This window comes from Pongo abelii, chromosome 21, assembly GCF_028885655.2.
Source record: "Pongo abelii isolate AG06213 chromosome 21, NHGRI_mPonAbe1-v2.0_pri, whole genome shotgun sequence".
In the NCBI taxonomy this organism is placed as follows: domain Eukaryota; kingdom Metazoa; phylum Chordata; class Mammalia; order Primates; family Hominidae; genus Pongo; species Pongo abelii.
The window spans coordinates 37,783,289-37,808,073 of record NC_072006.2 but is presented as its reverse complement, the minus strand read 5'-3'; the positions used below and the strand labels follow the sequence as shown (position 1 = coordinate 37,808,073).

General features: G+C 42.5%; 1 protein-coding gene across 10 annotated transcripts in view; it reads right to left on the bottom strand.

Moving 5' to 3' along the window:
- CBFA2T2 (CBFA2/RUNX1 partner transcriptional co-repressor 2) overlaps positions 1-24,785 on the bottom strand; it is a 153,513-nt gene that overhangs the window by 5,433 nt on the left and 123,295 nt on the right. For all 10 annotated transcript variants that reach the window (XM_024238899.3, XM_063720608.1, XM_054542155.2 and 7 more), the window contains 6 exons: positions 20,798-20,887; positions 17,124-17,305; positions 15,440-15,693; positions 12,020-12,105; positions 10,537-10,732; positions 3,765-3,833 (listed from right to left, as the gene is read on the bottom strand). In XM_024238899.3, coding sequence (XP_024094667.1) covers positions 3,765-3,833; positions 10,537-10,732; positions 12,020-12,105; positions 15,440-15,693; positions 17,124-17,305; positions 20,798-20,887 — 877 coding nt within the window. The remainder of the gene's footprint in view (positions 1-3,764; positions 3,834-10,536; positions 10,733-12,019; positions 12,106-15,439; positions 15,694-17,123; positions 17,306-20,797; positions 20,888-24,785) is intronic.

Here is a 24,785-nt window from a genome sequence, read left to right as displayed (position 1 = left end):
CTCCCACCTCAGCCTTCTGAGTAGCTAGGACTACAGGCGTGTCCCACCGTACTCAGCTAATTTTTAAATTTTTTTTATAGAGATGATGTCTCACTATGTTGCTGAGGCGTGTCTCGAACTCCTGCGCTCAAGTGATGCTCCTACTTCAGCCTCCCAAAGCGTTGGTGTTAAAGTGTTATAGGGGTGAGGCACCACCCCCGGCTTGAACTTATTTTCTTTTTTTTTTTGAGACGGAGTCTCGCTCTGTTGCCCAGGCTGGAGTGCAGTGGTGTAATCTCTGCTCACTGCAAGCTCCGCCTCCTGGGTTCACGCCATTCTCCTGCCTCAGCCTCCCAAGTAGCTGGGACTACAGGTGCCCGCCACCACGCCTGGCTAATTTTTTGTATTTTTAATAGAGACAGGGTTTCACCGTGTTAGCCAGGATGGTCTTGATCTCTTGACCTCGTGATCCGCCCGCCTTGGCCTCCCAAAGTGCTGGGATTACAGGCATGAGCCACCGTGCCCAGCCGGCTTGACTTTATTTTCAAAGGAAACTCCATAAAGGATTCTCTGCAAGGGGAAGATTAAAGACAGAGATAGCAACCGGGAGGCTGGTGCAATGATTGAACTGATAGAAGAGGCTGAATTTAGGCAGGAGTAAGTGGCACTGAGGAAGGGATGAGGCAGAAAAAGCTTGGGAGCACCGAAGGGCCTGGAAGTGGAGGTGAAAGAGAAGAATGGTAGAGCTAGGCAATGAAATGGACAGTCCACACAAAGCTAGTGTGGAGGCAAGTGAGAAGGCGGAGGTGCCTCTGGGGCATCCAGGTGTAAATGGCCAGGAGGCAATTAAATAAATAAGACTAGGTGGAGAAACATGGGCTAAAGACATAGATTTGGGCAGACTGCCAAAAGCCCTGGGTTTTTAAACCCTGTCCACTTACCATCATCCTACCTGGTTCCTGATCACTTCCTCCCATCACCAATGCCCTGCTTGATTTCCCTAATGTAGACACCGCAAAATAACACAGTCCATGTGTTTGAGCCTCAGCCCAATGAGAATGTGAATGTGAAGTTCCAAAATACGTAGCTCCCTACATAAGTCCACAGGACCAGACAATCCAGAAGACTAAGGACACTCCCTCATGGTTTACCTCTTGCACATGGCACAGGCTCACAGAGTTCTCGGCTGCCATGAAACAACTTTCCATCTTATGGCTCTGGCCTTAAGAAAAGAAAATCTTCACCCCAGAGGCCAAGAACCTTTCATAAGTCTCTTATCAGATGCCTCTTATTGAGCTAGTGTAACAATGCTCTCAGGTACATTTTATCTCCTCAGCTTAAGCATGAATTAGTAATCATCTCGGTTTGGCTAGCTATCTTACTGGAGGTCGTCTAAGGTCACAGATGGCACTGTAGCAGAGCAAGGACTCAAATCTAGCTGGCCCAACACCAAAGTTGGGCTCTTAACCACAGTTAACCAAAGGTATCTCTCAAATAATCAAACTCACTAGTTTAAAAGAGATCTTGTGGCTGGGCACATTACAGGCTCATGCCTGTAATCCTAATCCTAGCACTTTGGGAGGCCAAGGCGGGCGGATCACCTGAAGTCAGGAGTTCGAAACCAGCCTGGCCAATATGGTGAAACCCCATCTCTACTAAAAATACAAAAATTAGCCAGGCATGGTTGGGGGTGCCTGTAATCCCAGGTACTTGGAAGGCTAAGGCAGAAGAGTTGCTTGAACCTGGGAGGTGGAGGTTGCAGTGAGCTGAGATTATGCCACTGCACTCCAGCCTGAGCAACAGAGCAAGACTCCATCTCAAAAAATAAAAAAAGGCCAGGTGCGGTGGCTCACGCCTGTAATCCCAGCACTTTGGGAGGCCAAGGCGGGCAGATCACCCGAGGTCAGGAGTTCGAGACCAGCCTGACCAACATGGAGAAACCCCGTCTCTACTAAAAATACAAAATTAGCAGGGCGTGGTGGTGCCTGCCTGTAATCCCAGCTACTCGGGAGGCTGAGGCAGGAGAATTGCTTGAACCTGGGAGGCAGAGGTTGCGGTGGGCTGACATCATGCCATTGCACTCCAGCCTGGGCAACAAGAGTGAAACGCCATCTCAAAAAAAAAAAAAAAAAAAAAAAAAAAAAAAGCTCTTGTACATAGTAATTGTTCTCTCACCTTAAGATTATCTTCATTTCCCAAAATTCTATTCCACTTTCTGTTAACATAATATATATTTTCCCATTTTCAACTGCAAGGATTTTTACAAGTTAATGTAGTTTTCCAAATTGTTTTTAATAGTGAAATAATACTTTGTTGTACAGTGGCACAGGGGCTCAGTGCAGCCTTCACTTCCCATGGTCAAGTGATCCTTCCCCCTCAGCACCCCAAGTAGCTGGGTCTGCCCACCTTGGCCTCCCAAAGTGCTGGGATTACAGGTGTGAGCCACCCGACCCCGCCCATACTGTTGCTTCTTTAATAATTTGTATTTAAGTCTGGACCCTTTGCTTTTGAAAGGGAACATTCAAAGGCATGAAAGTGAGGAATGAGGCTGGGCGCGGTGGCTCACGCCTGTAATCCCAGCACTCTGGGAGGCCGAGGCGGGTAGATCACCTGTGGTCGGGAGTTCAAGACCAGCCTGACCAACATGGAGAAACCCCATCTCTACTACAAATACAAAATTAGCCAGGCGTGGTGGTGCATGCCTGTAATCCCAGCTACTTGGGAGGCTGAGGCAGGAGAATAGCTTGAACCGGGGAGGTGGAAGTTGCAGTGAGCCGAGATCGCACCATTGCACTGGGCAACAAGCGCAAAACTCCATCTCAAAAAAAAAAAAGGAAAAGTGAGGAATGATTCCAAGAATCTGCAGGTACTCACTTAATTTCTTATATAAGCCTCTGATCAATTATTGAGTGTCATCAACAAGGTCTTTTAAAATTGTCAATAACGGAAGGTTAAAGACAAGGGGTTAATTTATCAGATATGCTTTATCTTACATTATCCTGACTACTAGTAAGGAAAAATATTTTGCAATATGTTTATTTGTATTTCTCACAGCATAATGTGTTCATATCTTTTGTTTATTTGTTTACTACTGTCTAGATGCTCTTAAAAGAGTCTTTATGAATGTAGGTATTACATTTTTATAGAAATAAATTTTATCTTAGTAAGAAATCCAAAAGTTGTATTGGACTTAAAAAATGAAACTGGGATGGTGAGGCAAGAAGAGAAAGAGTGCCAATATTTGGATAAGGCTGACATTAGTGATGTGAGGTTCATCCTCGAACTTACAAAATTGGCAGTCCCCACCCTCCTTTATTCTTGTAAAAAAGGAGGCCTACCAAGAACAGTCTTCACTATGGTAGGCACAGAGAAAGCACAGGGGGATTACAGAGCTGTGCCCAGAGCAGAATTTGGGCACAAATGTGGCAGCAGTGTGAACACAGTATATTGTAGACACCAGTGAAGAGATCAGGCAAAATGAACTCTGTTGCAAGCCCAGAAACAGGACATGTCAACAGGTACTTATTGTCTCAGCGTGACCCAGTGGAAGAGTGTGAAAGGGACTGGAGGGAGCTATTCCAAACTCCTGACCTGCAAATTAACAAGACAGGTATCAGGAGACATGTAGGACAAGCCAGAGCGGGAGAGGCAGGAGCCTAGAGCTCTATGAGGAGCAAGTTATTATACAACCAAAGGACCCAGTTACCAACCATTCGCCCAGTTATCTGTTCTCTGCTCCCACAAATTAGTGAGTATGTATGACCTACGAGCAGTCAGACACATACCTGTTTTTTTCCAAAACTCCACAGGTACGTATCCTGTACCTGGCCTGCTGTTGAACTCTCTCTGAGAATCTGCAGAAGAGACATAAAAAGCATAGGGTCAGAAGCTGTCTATGATCAGCAGTTTTATTTTTGATCAGATTTCTCATTCACCACTTAGACTCAAACATATATTTCATTTAGTATAAAAAAATTCTCATATAAGGGCTAAAAACCAGATTATAAAATAGTACAGTAAATATTTAGTTTTAAAACACACCCCCCCATCAAATGAACAAATTAACAGTATTTCAAAGTAGTGAGATTAAAAGTGATCTTCACTTTCTTCTTTTTACTTACCTATTATGTCCTAATTTTTTCCCCTATAAACATGGGTTTTTAAGGTACAGTACCCCCTAAAATATAAACGTATAAACACAAATGCACACAGATTTTTTTTTTTTTTTTTTTTTTTTCTGAGACGAAGTCTCACTCTGCCACCCAGGCTGGAGTGCAGTGGTGCGATCTTGGCTCACTGCAACCTCTGCCTCCCGGGTTCAAGTGATTCTCCTACCTCAGCCTCCTGAGTGGTAGCTGGGAGTACAGGTGTGCGCCACCCTGCCTGGCTATTCTTTTTGTATTTTTAGTAGAGATGGGGTTTCACCATGTTGGCCAGGGTGGTCTCTTTCAAAATTTCTACGTGTTTCAAAAATTTCAGAATAAAACATTAGGAAACATTATCTTTAAATACGTACACAGAATATTCTACAAGAATACATTAATTGTTAACCATTGAGCCTATGGAAAAATGTAGGGGGAGGAAAGGCAGCATTTTTACAAATTACTTTTTTGTGTGTGACAGGGTCTTGTTCTGTCACCCAGGCTAGAGTGCAGTGATGCAGCTGATCATTAGCTCACTGCAGCCTCGAACTCCTGGGCTCAGGTCATCCTGCCTCAGCCTCTCGAGTAGCTAGGACTTTAGGCATGTACCACCATGACCACCTAATTTCCCTTCTAAATTTTTTGCACAGATAGGGTTTAACCATCTCAGGGTTTCCAGACAGGTCTTGGATTCCTGGCCTCAAGCAATTTTCCTGTCTCAGTCTCCCAAAGAGCTAGGATTACAGTTGTAAGCCACTGTGCCAGGCTGCTACGTAATTACTTCCAATTCAATCTCAAATTTTCCTCCTGTTGTATAAATCTTTTATAAATTTCATTTTCTTAAGGAAATCTCTAGCAAGGTTCTGGGCTGTTCCAGCGTGGACTGGGTGCTTTCTAGGCCTGCTTTGCCACTAATGCTTGGGGCTCTCCTTCACCAGCCTAGGGATTCCTTTTCTTCCTTTCTTGTGTTGGATCCTCTTTCAGGAATTCAGTGTCTCCCATTTTCTGGTTTACTTTCACGTATTGAGGCATATCCTACAGTAGATACCGTGGAGAAAGGGTAGGCAGGAGGCGCATTTTTTGAAAAATTGTAGGTTACTAATCTAACACTTAATGTTTTGGTTAAGTATAGAATTCTAAATTAAAATAATTTTCCTTCAGAATTGTCTTCTAACTTTCAATGATGCTAAATGACTACATCTATTTATTTTCCTGTGTTGTCTACTTGGTAGACTGATTCAACCTGGAACTGTCTTGCAGGTCTTGGTAATTTTTTGGAATTATTTCAATAACTATTCCATCCTCTCTACTTGTTCTGCTCATTCTTTTTGAAATTCATGATTTGGATATATGAGTTGGGTAGATTTCTAATGTTCTTCTCTTTTTCTCACCAGAGAGATTAACAATGCTACATTACTGGTAGTTTTCTTTTCCCTGAAGAGCTATTATTAATTCCCATTTCTGTTTATTTCAGTCTCCAATATTAGAGGCTTACCTCTAGAGAGTGGTCACCCTTAATTGTGCGCACACATGTCACTAAAAAAGTTGCCTGGAAGCCCTGTGACACTGAATGAGGTCCATCTGCTGTGGACTTAACTAGAGGCAGTTTTCCCAAACTTGCCTGCTTATTGAACTCATTAAACATATATATTCAGATTCTTTTTTTTTTTTTTTGGAGACAGGGTCTTGCTCTATTGCCCAGGTGGAGTGCATTGGCACGAACTCAGCTCACCGCAAGTTCTGCCTCCTGGGCTCGCCATCCTCCTACCTCAGCCTCCCAAGTAGCTGGACTATAGGCACATACCACCACAATCAGCTAATTTTCATATTTTTTGTAGAGACAGGGTTTCACCATGTTGCCCAGGCTGGTCTTGAACTCCTGAGTTTAAGCGATTTGCCAGCCTCTGCCTCTCAAAGTGCTGGGATTACTGGCGTCAGCCACCACAGGTGGACTATATTCAGATTTTTGAGTCTCAGAATCATAACATCCAGAAGGGCCCGGAATGTGAACTTGACTGTCATTCTGAGGAAAAACTGATGGCTGATTAAGTATTTTTTTTTCTTTGTTTAAAAATCTGGCCAGATGCAGTGGCTCATGTGTGTAATCTCAGCACTTTGGGAGGCCAAGGTGGGTGGATCACGAGGTCAGGAGTTCGAGACCGACCTGACCAACATGGTGAAACCCCGTCTTTACTAAAAATACAAAAATTAGCTGGGCATGGTGGCACGCACCTGTAATCCCAACTACTTGGGAGGCTGAGGCAGGAGAATCACTTGAAGCCAAAAGGCGGAGGTTGCAGTGAGCCGAGATAGCACCACTGTACTCCAGCCTAGGTGACAGAGCGAGACTCCGTCTCAAACAAAAACAAACAAAAAAATTTTACTTGCAAAATTAGATGGCTGACCAGTTCATAAAATATTAACATACAATATAATAAAAATATTAATATACAATTTAACATCATAAGCCTGAGTTCAGGAAACAGAACAGTACCAGCAACCCCAAATCCCTAAAAGGTAAGTCATGGCAAGCCATAATAGTATTTAAATAATGCTAGCCAGACTGACAATCCTGTCCCAAGAATAGACATAGCTAGAACTCACTAACTCTGCACCCTCCACCCACACAGCCAGAGGAAACCATTCTCCTGATCTCTGCGATAAGCATTTTCTTCTTTTCTTTATGGTTTTTGCACTTATTTATGCATCCTTAATAACATCTAAATACATTGCTTGCTGTCTGAACAAAGTCTATTTGTGAAAACATTGTGAATCATACATTTTCAGGTAGGGAAACCTACATTGCATTAATTTAAATGGGAAAAGTAATAATGCCATCTAAAGCCTCTAGTCAATTTCTCTCCAAGTCACCAAACCACTTTACTTAAATAAGTATCCACACCATGGATTTCTGCATAACCCAACACTTTTATTTATTTATTTATTTTATTTATTTATTTATTTATTTATTTATTTTTTTGCAACAGGGTCTCACTCTGTTGCCCAGGCTGGAGTACAGTGTGTGATCTCGGCTTACCGCAACCTCTGCCTCCCAGGTTTGAGTGATTCTCGTGCCTCAGCCTCCCAAGTAGGTGGGAGTACAGGCATATGCTACCATGCCTGGCTAACTTTTTTATGTTTTTAGTAGAGACAGGGTTTTGACATGTTGGCCAGGCTGGTCTCGAACTCCTAGCTTCACGTGATTCACCTGGTTCAGCCTCCCAAAGTGCTGGGATTACAGGCGTGAGACACTGCACCCAGCTAACCCAAGACTTTAAAAACACTAATTACTCGGCCAGGCATGGTAGCTTATGTCTGTAATCCCAGCACTTTGGGAGGCCAAGGCGGGAAGATTACTTGAGGCTGGGAGTTCGAGACCAGCCTGGCCAACATGGGGAAACCTCATCTCTACTAAAAATACAAAAATTAGCTGGCTGTGGTAGGGCACACCTGTAATCTCAGCTACTCGGGAGGCTAAGGCAGGAGAATTGCTCGTACCTGGGGAGCAGTGAGGCAAGATCGTGCCACTGCATTCCAGCCTGGGGTGACAGACAAGACTCCATCTCAAACAAAAACACTAATTACTTAGTTAAAAGTCATTGGTGAGGCCGGGCGCGGTGGCTCCCGCTTGTAACCCCAGCACTTTGGGAGGATGAGGCAGGTGGATCACAAGGTTAGGAATTGGAGACCAGCTGTCTCTACTAAAAAAAAAAAAAAAAATCAGCTGGGTGTGGTGGAAGGAGCTTGTAATCCCAGCTACTCAGGAAGCTGAGGCAGGAGAATCCCTTGAATCCAGGAGGCAGAGGTTGCAGTGAGCCGAGATCATGCCACTGCACTCCAGCCTGGGCAACAGAGCTAGACTATGTTAAAAAAAAAAAAAAAAAAAAAAAAGTCATTGGTGAAATTCTTTGAAATGTCTAAGAATACTGCCCAATATAGGACAATGCTACTCAAAGTGTGATTATTGATATAAAATATGCCAGAATGTAAAACAACTATGTGTCTAAGAACTCATTTCAGGCCGGGCATGGTGGCTTATGTCTATAATCCCAGCACTTTGGGAGGCCAAGGTGGGTGGATCATACAAGGTCAGGAGTTCGAGACCAGCCTGGCCAACATGGTGAAACCCCATCTCTACTAAAAATACAAAACGTAGCCAGGCGTGGTGGCAGGTGCCTGTAATCCCAGCTACTCAGGAGGCTGAGGCAAGAGAATGGCTTGAACCCAGGAGGTTGCAATGAGCCAAGAACGTGCCACTGCATTCCAGCCTGGGCAACACAGCAAGACTCCATTTCAAAACAAGCAAAAACAAACAAACAAAAAAAAAGAACTCATTTCACAGTAAGACTTTCTTGATGAAGCCAACTGTGCCCAAGCTCCTCATGTAATCAGACCAGTGGCACTTTTTGGAGTCATTTTGGTTCACATTTTGCATAGTACATTTATTTAGGATATGAATTATACTGTCATTCTATACTAAGATGGACAAGTAATAAACATGGAAATAAACATGAGATAAACATATAAATGACACTAAAATATACTATTTAAATCAGGTTGATAGTGCTCTCAGAAATCAAACCTAGAGTGACAATATAACTTATCATCCAGATTGCCTTCATTATTGAGAATGAGGGAAATGCTAGTAGTAACTACTATAAGAGGATACAGGCATAAACTGGACTGTCTCAGGCAAATCAGAAAACATGCTCCCCAGAGCTAATCCTTGATGCAAAAGGTGAGAAAGGTGAGTAGTGGTCATGCATAGCCATGTTTAAATGACTTCAGCAAGACCTGAATGACTCCAGAAAGAGCTGTATCTTGGCTCAGCAACCACTGGCTCACGACTGCAGCTCCCTCTGTACTCTATGCTTCTCGCCTGCACACATGTGGCCTCACTGATGAATGAGGTATGGCTTGGGTGTAAACTTTAGCTAAGTCTCCAAAAGTCTTTCTCCCTGTCCGAAAGTCGCACAGGGATCTGCAAATGTTCAGAAAGTGAGGGAGACCAGAAGATTAGCTTTGTCTGTTTTTGGAGTTTTTTGTTTGTTTTTTTGGATGGAGTCTCACTCTGTCGCCCAGGCGCAATCTCGGCTCACTGCAAGCTCCGCCTCCTGGGTTCACGCCATTCTCCTGCCTCAGCCTCCCAAGTAGCTGGGACTACAGGCGCCCGCCACCACGCCTGGCTAATTTTTTGTATTTTTAGTAGAGACAGGGTTTCACCGTGTTAGCCAGGATGGTCTTGATCTCCTGACCCTGTCATCTGCCCACCTTACGGGCGTGAGCCACCACGCCCGGCCTGTTTTTGGAGTTTTTACGAAAGGAATCATACTATAAACTCTACGTATGTGTTGACACCTTGTGTGCTAGATATTCCACCTAATGGTGGTAATTCCATGGTTGGCTCCAGAGCTGCTGCTGTGGGTGGGGTGGGGAAAGGTGAGCCTTTAGCTCCCACTGTCTGTACATACTGTATTAATTCTGGCTTTGCCTCAAGTTTTCCTTACAGTCTTTTAGAGACTAATAGCTGCCTTCAATGGAACATGCTAGGTCTGTCATAAGAGACTTGTTCTCCGTGGTGAACATTTGGGAACTCAGAGTGTGTGGGAAGAGTCTGATCACAGATGGCCTGTCACTCAGCTATGCCTTTGGATAGGGCACCTTCTCAGTTACTGGGTGAATGTGCTGGAACATTTTGAGGGGAATAACTGAGGCTTGCTGGATGTACTCTGGATTGCTGCTGCTTCAGACTCTGAAAGGCAAGGGGAAACAACCCAGCGTGGTACGGTAAAACCTTTTGTAGGAGGCCACCAGGCCATGGTGGATTGAGTGGTATTTTCCTGAATGGTGGGCTGGGGACAGGAGGAGGGAAGGTAAGGTAAACACTTTCAGGGCTACTGTGAGAAATAAAAGTGATGACACAAGAGTGCCTAGTACACACATCCAGCCAGGCTGAATTTGACAACCAAACACTCTTTGACCAACACCTAGCACACATATATGTAAAGAGTTAAAGACAGAACAAAATCACAAATATTCTCATTCTCCACGAACAAGAATTAACATTTTTTGAACACGCCAGGTACCAGGCTGGGCACAGTGGCTCAGGCCTGTAATCCTGGTGGTTTGGGAGGGTGAGGCAGGAGGACTGCTTGAGGCCAGGAGTCCAAGGCCAGCCTGGGCAACACAGCAAGACCCTGTCTATCCAAAACAAAACACCCCCTTCCTGCGCCACCCACCAAAACATGCCAGGGGCTTCATATATTTTCTCATTTACTTTTCATAATCACCTGAGTCTCCCTAAATCCACAATTGAGTATCACCTTTCTTTAAAGTAGAAAAAGCCTTCTGTGACATATTGATGGGCTCTAAAGGCTGACATTTATTCTGGGTTCCCTGTAGACTCTCCCCTTACCATTGCTGAGAGAATCTGCACTCCCAGGGCTGTGTTGCCTGGAGACCAACTCGGTCCCCGTTTTCCTCAGCTCTGTGTTTTCATTGTACCGTCTTTTCCAGTAGTTGAGTTCTTCACGATCTGATTCCTGACAGCGCCGCAGAACTGCCATGGAGCGCCTTGTTTTCTCTACCATTTCCATAATGCAATTCAGCGCCTGAGTCAGAGAGGGGGCCAGGCAGAGATGAGATAAGAACATTCAAACAACCAACACTGTAAATCAGGCCAACACAATATGAGGAATTCAGGTTCCTTAAAGTACAGATTTAGGAATATCAAGTTTACATTTAAAACCCTTTATTGCTGTCTGTTTCTCCATCAGCTAGGAAGGACATTGGTGTTGAGGATGACCTACCTAACGAGGACAATAACTACCAGGGCTTCCAGTGTTTGGACAAAACCTCAGATGCACGGCCTTCCGGCCAACAGTCTACGATTTCATGTTGCGGCAGCATTTGTTGTATTCCTAGGGTCTGCAGCACTCTGTAAATTTGCTGTGGCTGAACCATAAGATAAGGCATACACAGATTTCTAACAGAAATTATGAATTTTGATGAGATGAGGAAGGCTGCTATCTTTCAGAGTGCAAAATAATTTTGGAGTATAAACAATTTTTGGGGGTTGAATTACCTAGAAGTTTGTTACTGACCTGTGTTCTAAAACTATGAAACATGAATATGTGGGCTAAAAAACAATCTCTTTACTACAGAAGGAGCAGAACTGAAAAAAATAAAAAGAAAGTTTCTTTTGATAAAAATTTAACAAATACAAATGAATTCCGTCTTGCTATGTTGCCCAGACTAGACTTGAAGTCTTGGCTCCTGGGCTTAAGAGATCCTCCTGCCTTAGCTTCCCGAGTAGCTGGGACTACAGGCATGTGCCACTGCGGCTGGCTACAAACCTTTGTTTTTAACCATTATACTACATGACTTTATTTGGTTTTTGACCTGAAGTGATCACCCCATCACAAAGATTAGGGAGTGACTCTGTAATTCCTTAGCTGAGGGAGTAGTAGCTAAATCAGCTTTTATTAAAAGCAAAGGATGTCATGACTGTGGTTATGTTCACTTCAAGCATACATGTTCCATTAATTATTGGTAGCATTAAGTAGGCTGAGTGCGGTGGCTCACACCTGTAATCCCAGCACTCTGAGAGGCTGAGGTGGGGAGATCACTTGAGGTCAGGGGTTTCAGACCAGCCTGGCCAACATGGCGAAACCCTGTCTCTACGAAAAAAAACAAAAATTAGCCAGGCACGGTGGCGTACACCTGTAATCCCAGCTACTCCGAAGACTGAGGCAGGAGAATTGCTTGAACCCGGGAAGCAGAAGTTGCAGTGAACTGAGATCGCACCACTGCACTCCATCCTGGGCGACAAAGCGAGACTCCTGTTTCAAAAAAATGTAATAAAGAGTTAGGGACATTACGCACTAAAAGATTCTTACATGGTCAAGATGTTTCCATTCATCAGCCCATTCCCTTTCTGTCAAACGATGATCTACCAATTCATCTTGATAGCCTCCATTTAGACCTATTAGAAATTACAGATTAAATTCAAAGATAGCAGGAAAAACACAATAGAAGCAAATTCTACCAAGTAAATACACACATATTCATAATAACTTTGATCACACTACTAAGGCAATGATTCACAATGGGGTGGGGGACCCACAAAATTATAATATAACCAACAAAGGATCACTATTCAGATTATATAAAAAAACTCCAACAAATCAGTTGTAAAACACGAAATAGCCCTAAAGAAAAAGAGGTAAAAGAAATAAACAGGTATGTCATACATAGCATTTCACATCTAACATACTGGAAAAAATTAAAATGTCAGATAATACTAAGTGTTGGCAAGGATGTGGTGCAATGCGAATAATTAACCACAAAACCAGAGTGTGTACTGGTACAACCACTGGGAAACAGCTTAATATCATCAGTAACTTAAAAAATTTTTTTTGGTGGGGAGATAGTTTTGATATATACTGAAATTTCCAGGAATGGAACAACTGTGTGAATTAAGGGTATACCAATAAGAATTGTCTACTATTTTAAACTTAAGTCACATACAGTAACAGTGCTTAGTCTTTGAGTCATTAACACAACACCCCTTTTACCAGTCTGAATTTATAGACGTAATATTCATAGTGACTATGTATTAGTGTGAGAATCTGTTTATTTCAGTATATATTGAGTTCCTCATGATTTGTACAATCTGTCAAAAAATGTAGTAATAAAAGCCAAGTGCGGTGGGGCGGACCTATAGTCCCAGCCACTCACAAGGCTGATGCAGGCAGATCACTTGAACCCAGGGGTCCAGCTTGGGCAATATTGTGAGACCCCATACCTAGTTTTTAGCATACTTCTTTCTCAAGTCAAACTGGCAAAAAATGTGCAGAAGAAACCGTTAGCAAGCCAGTTTTTCCCCTCACTGTGCTATTTCCAATCAAAGCAAGCCAGTTTTTTTTTTTTTTTCCCCCTTGACGGAGTCTCACTCTGTCGCCCAGGCTGGAGTGCAGCAGCGTGATCTCGGCTCACTGCAATCCCCACCTCCCGGGTTCACACCCTTCTCCTGCCTCAGCCTCCCAAGTAGCTGGGACTACAGGTGCCCATAACCACGCCCGGCTAATTTTTTGTATTTTTAGTAGAGACGGGGTTTTACCATGTTAGCCAGGATGGTCTCGATCTCCTGACCTCATGATTCGCCCACCTAGGCCTCCCAAAGTGCTGGGATTACAGGCATGAACCACCACGCCAGACCCCATGCAAGCAGTTTTTAATAGATAAAAGAGAGGCATAGGAGTAACAGGGGTTGAGCACTAGGATAGGTATCATAACATACTGCCAGTATATCTAAACCTTGGGCATAAGACAATTGGGGTCTGAATTTTGTCTCTGCCAATTATTAGCTATGTGATTTTGGCCATAGCTCCTTCATCTGTAAAAAGGGGATAACAATTGCCTGGGACTCCTGTGAGGATAAAATGAGACAACGTATGTACAACACAATCTAAGTGGTAGCTACGACTCAGTAAATGTTGGCTCTGAGAACACCATGGCTGCTACAGCCTTCCCTATTCAGCTACTATCCCACTACGTGATGCCAGGGGCCTCACTGTGGCCAAGCGTCTGAAAGATGCTAGTGAGCCTAAGTAAGAGGAAGTGAGGGCAAATGTGTTGAAATTTTTTACTCAACAAGGTATACATGGAAATTTAGGGAAACCCTGGAAGCTGATAGCCCTTTCGTTCTCTGCTCAGCAGTTATACTCCAAAAAACCTTATGCTGAAAACGTGTAAGAGTACATGACAAAACGCTCTGTCCAAAAGTAGAAGAGGTTTGTTAAGGTTTCTTTTCTGTTTCTTCCTAAATTTAAAGGTTTCTGAGCACCTATATACCAGGCATTCCAAATGGAACAACAACCTAGCACAGAGGGTGGCGTTACCTCCATTTAGAAATTACTCTTCTGAGGCTCAGAGAGCCCAAGCAACTTGCCTGAGATCACACAGCTAGTTAGGATGCAGAGCCAAGATTTCGATATGCCTCACCTCCTGACCTAAATGTCCATGCACTTTCTCCTCCAAGGTGAAGTCTTGCATCTTTCCTGCTTAATTTTAAAAATGTTTTTTATTGTGTTGAGGCAGGGTCTCACTATGTTGCCCAGGAGGGGAGTGCAGTGGCACCATCATGGCTCATTGCAGTCTTGACCTCTTGGGCTCAAGCAGTCCTCCTGCCTCATTTTTTTGTTTTTTGTTTTTGTTTTTGTTTTTTTTTGGAGACGGAGTCTTGCTCTGTTGCCCAGGCTGGAGTGCAGGGGCATGATCTCGGCTCACTGCAAGCTCCGCCTTCTGGGTTCACGTCATTCTCCTGCCTCAGCCTCCTGAGTAGCTGTGACTACAGGCGCCCACCACCACGCCCAGCTAATTTTTTGTATTTTTAGTACAGACAGGGTTTCACCGTGTTAGCCAGAATGGTCTCGATCTCCTGACCTCGTGATCCACCCGCCTCAGCCTCCCAAAGTGCTGGGATTACAGGCGTGAGCCACCACGCCCAGCCCCTCCTGCCTCATTTTTAATTTTTGTTGTTGTTGTTGTAGAGATGAGGTCTCCCTATGTTGCCCATGCTGGTATCAAACTTCTGGCCTCAAGTGATCCTCCTGCCTTGGCCTTCCAAAATGCGGGGATTATAGGCATGAGCCACTGAGCTTGGTCTAATTTTAAAAACTTTTATTCTGGAATAAACTCAGATTTACAGAAGAGCTGCAAAAGGAGCACAAAGAATTCTCACATATCTTCAAACAGAGTTCTCAAATGTTAATATTTTACCTCCTTTGCTTTTTCATTCTCTTCTTCTGAACCATTTGAGAATAGGCAATACCCCTTTATTCTTTTTTAGCAGGTCTCACTCTGTCACCCAGGCTGAATGCAGTGGCAAGATCATGGCTCAATGTAGCTTTGACTTCCTGGACTCAAGTGATCCTCCCTCCTCAGCCTCCCTAGTAGCTGGGACCACAGGCGCATGCCACCAAGCCTGGCTAGTTTTTAAAATTTTTTGTAGAGATGGGATCTCACTATGTTGCCCAGACTGGCTTCAAGTGATCCTTCCGCCTCAGCCTCTCTAATAGCTGGGATTACAGACACCAGTCACCACACCTAGCTGTACTTCTATCATATCATAGCAACAAGGTATCAAATGAGATTAATATCAAATAAGATCAACTATGATTCTAATAGTCTATGTATAATATTGTTTTATCCAATCAGTGGGAAAAAGCAATCATGATATTATTTGACTTTATCATTGAGTTGGAAAGAAATCCAAGAATCCAGTCTGAATTTACCATGCTGCTTCGGTTGCTTACCAAGACTGTGGTGTCTATCACGAACTTCTCGATGCTCTAGCATCTTGCTGGGTTCCCGATACAGGTGAGAAGTTGCAATATCCTCTAAGGTGTAGTGCTGCAGAGGCGGCGGGGTAGGATGGAATTGGCCCCCTGGATTCATGAGGGGCACAGTGAGAGCAGGACTGTGCCGAGGAGCAGGGCTGATGGTACATACTCTCTTGGTAGGAGGCTCAGGAGCAATTGTATCTCTATCAAAACTATTCTCTTCTCTCCTGCAGAAGAAGCAGAAGTGCATATTTGATCCTGTCAACAAGTGTTCATGCAGACCTTTCCCGAGAACCTACTATATATTAGGTATTTTGCTACATGCTGGCATAAACAGGAAGCCTCTAAGGAAACGTATGACATGAGGCATGAGCTGAACTGTCTTCAAGGGCCAGGCACCTCATGTAAATTGCTGACTTATACCAGCATGAAAAAAGAGGTCAAATCCATCCATAACCAGACAGAAACATTAACCCTCATAAAGCAAAGGAGAGACTAAGGAGATGACAGCGTTTTTCTGAGTTACGGGTTCAACCATACTTAGGAAAGTATTAAGGTCAAATTTATTACTGTGGAGGTGAGTTACTGGAAAGAAACTACATGGGAGGAAAAAGGCTCATATAACAAATTCAATTGCGTCTTTTTTTTTTTTTTTTAAGCCAGTCAAATTAACAGTGGGTCCAATTGTGTAGTGGCAGGGTTTTCAGTCACTCAGATTCAACTGTAATAAATTTTCTTTTCTTTTTTTTTTTTTTACTTTAAAAAAAATGTCATTAAAGCCTATCCACTATTGTTAATATTGCCTTCTTTGATAACCCATAGAATATTTTGATAGCCACTCATAGGGAGTTTTCTAAAATAAATTCATATTAATTTTAATCTCAGTAAAGGTGAGTCACTGGCAAATATTAATAATTAATTGCTATACTTTTTCAAAACTTCTCATATCAGAAAAAAATGCGTTTGACATAAAAGGCATTTGGCAGATTGCATTTCTTCCTTTTTTTTTCTTTTTTCTTTTTTTTTTTCAATTCTTTCTACAAACAGCATCCAAGAAAAGGCAGAACTGTACTCCTGAGGCTTCTGGAACAGTCGACCCATAAATTCTCTAGAGTAGAGTTTCTTACCGGGTGTGCAGGCCATCTGAAGAGTTTCTGAAAAATACTCATGTCTGGAAGCTACTCCCATAGATTTTAGATGTATTATGCAGCTAGGTATTGGAATAAAGCAAAAATAACCACAGAAAGTCTGAGACATTGGGCTGGGCATGGTGGCTCACATCCATATAATCCCAGCACTTTGGGAGGTCGAGGTGGGCAGATCTCTTGAGCTCACAAGTTTGAGACCAGCCTGGGCAACATGGTAAAACCTCATCTCTCCAAAAATAAACAAACATTAGCTGGTCATGGTGGCACGTGCCTGTAATCCAGATACTCAGGAGGCTGAGGTGGGAGGATCGCTTGAGCCCAGGAGATGGAGGCTGCAGGGAGCAAAGATTGCGCCACTGCGCTCCAGTCTGGGCGACAGAGCCAGACCTCGTCTCAAAAAAAGTTTGAGACATTACAACCACGGCAATCAAATTCTCTTTCTTTTATAAGCAAAGGGGAGGGCTAATGTGGTTCCAGGAAAGCAAGGACAGCAAAGCTCATCTGCTTACCTCTCGGGACTGGGCCTCTTCCCATTTCCGTGTACCTCCATGAGCAACTCTGACGAGTCAGCAGGCGATGCAATGCTTGTGTTGAGCAGAAGGTGTTCGTGCTGAGCCAGGTACTGGGATGGGGTCTGCTTGGCCGCCCGAGCGCAGTGCAGCAGTTCTCGCTGCAGCAGGGGCAGGTTGGCCTTGAAAGCAAGAGGCAGTTTTTCCAGTGTTGGGCCCTACACAAGAGGGCTCAGCACCTCAAAGGGCTTTCACAAAGCAGATGATACAAGATAAAAGCCTTTCTCTCCTTGGCAGTCTGATTTTCATATGCTTCTTCTGTGAGTCAATGATATCTCTTATACTTCACTTGAATTACTGGTTCAATTGTCTCTTGCCCCAACCAGATGTAAATCTGCTTAAGGAAGAGACTGTACCTTATTTACCTTTGCAGCCTAGTATACGGTCAAAGCTCAATAAAGGGTTGTTGAACATAATAATTTTAAAACATATGCTTCTGAAGACTTTAGTCAGTGAGGGAATTACTACTGCCTATGTGGGAGTCATTCCAAGCCCTGGTTTCTCTCTTCTGGACCCCAACTCATCTCTGATAGCACTACTCAACCTTCCTTCCAGTTCTGTATAAAAGCTGCCACGGAATTCTGGAAACTGTGATTATTCTGAAACATGGGAATTTGAAAAGGAGCACTGGGAGTGATGTAAAATGTAAAAAGATAATTCATTAAGTAGATATTTTTCTGTCTCTCATATTTAGAAAATCTGCAATAGGAACAAATCACATTTTAAAACCCTATACATCTTTTAAAGCTCAGAACTTGATTTCCTTCATATACAGAATTTACTTTTCCCATTTTTATCAAAAAAACCATAAAGTAGAAATTTTATTTTTCTCACCAAATTTAAAAGCAATGCAGTCTGAGCTCATAAGCAAAGGCTTAATCCCAAGGGACAGATGAGCAAGTGAAAGGAGAGTTTTAATACATACAAGTAGCCATCCCTTCACTGAGGGTTAATTTAGCAGGCACCATAATTAGTGACTGTTTTAAAGCAGAAATAAATTGACAAAACCCCAAATGCTAGCCAAAAAGCTGCCATAACAACCTACCTCATGCTGTTTTCCAAAATAACAGAGTTAAGAATAGGGAATTTGACTATATAAAACTCTTTTAAAGTCTGTTCTATAACCTCAATCTTGTTGCAACTGTAAAAACTTAATTGAAAAAAATACCATGTCAGATCTTTACACTGCTGACATGTGTCCCATGATGAATAAAAAACATGCTAATTATTTCCTATTAACACAAATTTCACAAATCTTTCTTGATTCTAGAGTCTTGGGGAAATAATTGTCTACCAGCTCTGACATACATAAAGGAGACCAAGATAGAACCAGCACAGCTGTTTCAGGGCTCAAAAAGGCACCACAGGCTGCTTAGAGCGGGCGAGGCTTCAATGCCATTAGAACTGAGCCATGATACAGGCTGTGCACCTTAGACCGATGCATTTTCCTGTGTATCTGCTGTGCTCCAATAGAAGGTTTTAAAAAAGTGGTATTAGTACCTTAGTAAGATAACCCGTCTGTATGATGCTGTTACATTTTCTTAGGAAATGAAAATAAGGTAAAAGAAAGTAAAAGGGGCATATTTATTTGACCGGACAGTAAATATTTTAGGCTTTGTTAAGAGGCAAAATTAGACGCTGGGCACGGTGGCTCACACCTGTAATCCCAGCACTTTGGGAGGCCAAGGAGGGTGGATCACAAGGTCAGGAGTTTGAGACCAGCCTGGCCAATATGGTCTCTACTATTAATAGTCTCTACTATAAATACAAAAATTAAATTAGCTGGGTGTGGTGGCGCGTGCCTGTAGTCCCAGCTACACTGGAGGCTGAGGCAGAAGAATCACTTGAACTTGGGAGGCGGAGGTTGTAGAGCCGAGATCGCGCCACTGCACTCCAGCCTGGGCGACAGAGTGAGATTTTGTCTCCCCAGCAAAAAAAAAAAAAAAAGGAGGTAAAATTAAAGGTATTATAGAGATACTCATAAAAGAAAGAAAACAGATTTCCATAAATATTGACAAAATTCAAAATACAGTAACAATTGAATACAGTTTTTCTGTGAAATGATTCTAATCAAATCAACACCAGAGAAAACCAAATCCAGGTGCACAGATAGAATAACTATCTTGTATTCTGTAAAAATGTCAAGATCACAAAGAGCTGAGTAACTGTGCCAGATTAAAGTGGACTAAAGAGATGTGACAACAAAATTCAATGGGTGATCCTGAGTCAGATCCAGAACTATGCTCCCTCCCAAGTTTTTCTTTGTTGTAAAAGACATTAGTGGGACATATGGTGAAATATGAATAAGGTCTATAGATAACAGTGTTGTATGAATGTTACTTTCCTGATTTGATACCTGTATTTAAGTATTTAGATGTATAATGTCTGCAGCTTACTTTTCTTTTTTGAGACAGAGTCTTGTTCTGTCACCCAGGCTGGAGTGCAGTGGCACTTGGCTCACTGCAACCTGCACCTCCCAGGTTCAAGCAATTCTCCTGCCTCAGACTTGCGAGTAGCTGGGACTACAGGCATGTGCTAATTTTTTCTATTTTTAGTAAAGACAGGTTTTCACCATGTTAGTCAGGCTGGTCTCTAACTCCTGACCTCAAGTAATCTGTCTGCCTCGGCCTCCCAACGTGCATGGATTACAGGCGTGAGCCATCACACCCGGCCTTGCGGCTTACTCGTAAATATTTCTTTTTTTATTCTTTATTTTATTTTTGAGAATGTCTCACTCTGTCACCCAGGCTGGGGTACAGTGGCACAATGTCAGCTCACTGCATCCTCTGCCTCCCAGGTTGAAGTGATTCTCCTGCCTCAGCCTCCCAACTAGCTGGGACTACAAGCGCCTGGCTATTTTTTTTTCTATTTTTTTTTTGGCAGAGACAGGGGTTTTGCCATGTTGGCCAGTCTGGTCTTGAACTCCTGAGCTCATGCAATCCACCTGCCTTGGCCTCCCAAAGTGCTGGGATTATAGGTGTGAGCTACCATGCCTGGCCAAAAGCTGTTTAAAAGATTTTATTCCATGTAAATATAACATATATAACATGGCCTCATTTATCATGTAAGCATGATAATGCAGAACAATCTCTCCAAAAGTTATGCTCCAGAGAACATTATTGCAGAAGACATCTTTAGAAACTAGACTATCTGGGGTTCGGGGAGACACAAACACTGTCTTCCCACATCCTCTCCTGACCTTAGAGTAAGTCTAAACTGCAAAGACCTTGCCTTTTGTCTGACAGCCTCTTCTCAGATAACACTCTTCACACTCTGACTATACCCAAAAGATTAGTGACCAGTTATTTCTTCTGCTAAGAGCTCAGCCTCCCTTCCACTCTCACACTTTCAGCCCAAGCACCTCCTATTCTCTCCTATGCTAGTTACTTGTGTGTTAGCAGCAGTGTCTGCACACAGACCACAACTTAAGGCTTTTGCAATTCTCATCTCATTAAACCTGACGTTTATCTGTTAACTGCACTCAGACCTCTCCACCAGCCCAAAATAAAGATCTAAAAACGTGGCAAGCGGCTCTGATTTAAATCACGTAACAGGGATTAGCAGAATTTTAGGAAATATTCAAGATAAATTATATTCAGTAATTATCAAATTACCTTAAGAAATGGAATCACAAAAGGACGAAGGGGAAAGTTTGTGGCTTCTTGGAGCTTACAGTGGAATTCCTCAATTGTCACTGTTGAGTTCTGAAAAGATAAATAACCTTGTTCAACTTCCAAAACTGGACTTCCAAAACTTATAGTGCCAAACTCTTTTATTTTTTTTTTTTTTATGTTATTTATTTATTTATTTGAGATGGAGTCTTGCTCTGTTGTCCAGGCCAGAGTGCAGTGGCGCGGTCTCGGCTCACTGTAAACTCCACCTCCTGTGATCTCCTGACGGTGAACTCCTGACTTTGTGATCCACCCGCCTCGGTCTCCTAAAGTGGTGGGATTACAAGGGAGAGCCACCGTGCCCGGTCTTTTTATTTTGTTTTTTAAATGTTTACTAGAGACGCAGTCTCGCTATGTTGTCCATGCTGGTCCTGAACTCCTGAGGTCAAGCTATCTTCCTGCCTCAGCCTCCCAAAGTGTTGGGATTACAGGGGTGAGCCACCGTGCTCAGCTGCTAAAGTCTTTTAAATCATAAGAAAAAGGATAAACTGCAGGAACATTATCAGGAACTCAGACGCCTGGCAAAGGTAAACCACACTGGTTTCTTATGACAGAAACCCTCTTTGATTCCCTTCACCACCACCAAATTCTCCCCTTTGCCCAGCAGCCTAGGCTGCAGAATAGGGCACTGCCTTTCTCACTACCCATGAAGAGAGGCACTCAGGTCCCTGACATTGAGGGGTTCATTCCAAGTCACTTCAGGAACAGGGAATCAAGCTTACAATGTTTCCTGTTACAGAGATAATGACTTGGCCTAGGATGTCAACTCTAAGACATTTTGGACTCAGTAACCCAGTGTCACATTTTTTCAAAAGTTCATTTCTTTTTCAAGTTCTGCCCCCTACCTCCTGGCATAACTTCCCCCAAATCTTCAAAATAAATTTAAAAAAACCACCAGAAGCAAAAGAAAAAAGAATAGTTGCCTTCTACCTTCAAGTGGCCTGTATGCATTATGCATATCAGAATAACTCCCAACAGGCAAACCCCCACTGATAAGTTATCACTGTTCTCTAAAACAGTGGACGTCCTCTGTGTTTTCCCAATAGTCTAGGCCTCAAATTAGGAATGAGACTCAGCAACTCTGCTAAGGGGAATGAACAAATAAAAATATTTTCTTCAAAGTTCACACAATATTTGTATTTCAATTCCCGATAATACTGTATGATAACAAATTAAAACAAACAAAACGAAATGTGGGGATTATTCTGAATCCCTGCTTGCTCCCCTGAAAGAGCTATAACATTTCTAGAAATTTACTTTTAGAAACTTTGTAAGTGTTCAAAAACACAGTATGTAACATGCAACTTACCCCCACGCTACCACAATATATTTTCTTAACAAAAAAAAAAAAGGAAAATATATAGATCTACCAACAGGAAACTACATTAAAATTACAAGAGTCATGTATCAGAATGCTTATGCAGGGAGGGGGTAGAGCAGATTTGTATGCATTAAGGCAGAAAAGGTATCTACAATACTGTTAAGTGAAAAACCAGAAACAGAACATTATATTTTCTAAGAATCCACTTACAAAAATAACACACATGCATATTATATCATATATTTAATGCCTGGAAGAATAATCACAATAACAGTTATTTCTGAGTATGCAATTATGTTGCATTTTCCAAATATATCATATTTATTATTCAGTAAACATTAAGATATTTTCCTTCAGGGAAAAGGGGTATGTCCAATTTAAACATATTAAAGGAAAATGTTTGAACATTTTCCCACATTTCATACCAAAAAAATTCTTTTAAAGTTAACTGTGTATCTGTTTTAAGTATATGACATTTGCACAATACAGCAAGAGACCTGTAATTCTGGTAATCAGGAATAAAAACTAAGTGTAAGAGAATGATACTCTTTTATACCTACTGCAAGGGAAGCAATCAGGTCTTGAAAAGCAAACACAAATAGATTAAATGTATGGAAGGGCTACATGAATGATTTTAATTATACTTGTGGGTAGACAAGGGGAAAGGATAGATTGTGTGACACAGGGAAATGGTGAGTTAGGCCAGAGAAATGGACTCAGGGTTACATACATAGTAGATATAGGGCAGTCCTGTATGAGAGGGATAAACACCTTCCTCTTTCAGCTACTTTATAAAACCTTATTTTATATTAAGAGCATAATTGTTTGTTTCTTCCCCTCAAAGATCTCATAGTCTAGTGGGAAAAGAGGCAACTAAGCTATTCATTACAGTATGATGGAGGTACACATGTACAGGACACTACTGACTCACAGAGAAGACATATTTGCTTAAAAATTTTTTTTTTTCAGAGATAGGGTCTAGCTCTGTCACTTAGGCTGGAGTGCAGTAGCATGATTATAGCTCACTGCAACCTTGAACTCCTGACCTCGTGATCCGCCCACCTTGGCCTCCCAAAGTGCTGGGATTACAGACAGGCGTGAGCCACCGTGCCTGGCCATGCCCAGCTAATTTAAATTTTTTTTTTTTTTTTGTAGAGGAAGGAGTCATGCTACATTCCCCAGGGTGGTCTTAAGCTCCTGGCCTCAAGTCGGCCTGGGCTTTCCAAATTCTGGGATTATGGGTGTTACCCACACCTGGCCAGAGAAGATATATTTGAATCAAACTTAGGGGGACAAGGAGTTCTATATAGCAGTGTTGTCCTTGAGGAAACTGAAATGCAGCTTTGGGAAAGATGTGTCAGAGCAGAGAGAAAAACGTTGAGAGTTAAGATGTTGGGGGAATCTGGTCTCTGGATTTCAAGGGCAACACTTATACTCCAATGTGGCCTCTATTCAGCTTTCTCCAATGCTTAGATCTTTTTTTTTTTTTTTTTTTTTTGAGACACAGTCTTGTTTTGTCACCCATGCTAGAGTGCAGTGGTGTGATCCCAGCTCACTGCAACCTCAGCCTCCCAGGTTCAAGTGATTCTTGTGCCTCAGCCTTCCAAGTAGCTGGGATTACAGGTGTGCACTGCCACTCCTGGCTAATTTTTGTATTTTTAGTAGAGATGGGATTTCGCCACATTGACGAGGCTGATCTCGAACACTTGACCTCAAGTGATCCTTCCAACTTGGCCTCCCAAAGGGTTACAATCTCAAAACTAGGAAACTAACATTGGTACAACATACTTATAGTTCTATACCATTTTGCCATATGTGTATTTTCATGTAACCACCACTGACCAAAATACAGAAATATAGAAACCTTGTCTATCTTTATCCTCCTGGTTTATAATAAAAATTGGCAATTATTTCCTCTACATATAGTGACAACCACATCAGGCAAAGTAATTTTTGCTGCCAACAAGAAACATAATTTAGAAAACTCAGGAGAAGGAAAATTAGTTAGCTAGTTACCTATGTATATATATATGTATGTATGTATGTAGGTATCTATCTATCTATATCTATCTATCTACAGAGTATTGCTGTCATCTATCTATCTATCTATCTATCTGTCTATCTATCTCTATCTACAGAGTATTGCTCTGTCACCCAGGCAGGAGTGCAGTGGTGTGATCATGGCTCACGGCAGCCTTGAACTCCTGGGCTTAAGTGATCCTCCTGCCTCAACTTCCTAAGTAGCTGGGACTATAGGCATACTCCACTGTGCCAGCTAAGGAAAGTTTATTTACTTACCTATATTTTTACCCTTAAACTCAACATTTTCTGCATAACCTGGTCTGGGATATATCAGAAAAACACAAAACCTAGGGAACTCACTGCTTATGTAGCCCCTTGGGTCCCATGAGTGAATCTGCTGTCTTCTCTCTACCTTGAAGAGTCTCTCTCTTTTTTTTTAAAGTGATGGGGTCTTGCTCTGTCCCCCAGGCTCACAATCCACCTGCCTCAGCTGGGACTAAGTCGCTGGGACTACAGACACACTCCACCACACCTGGTGAAGAGTCTAATTATATTTGTTTTATAGGTAAAGTCCACGGCTTTTTGCTA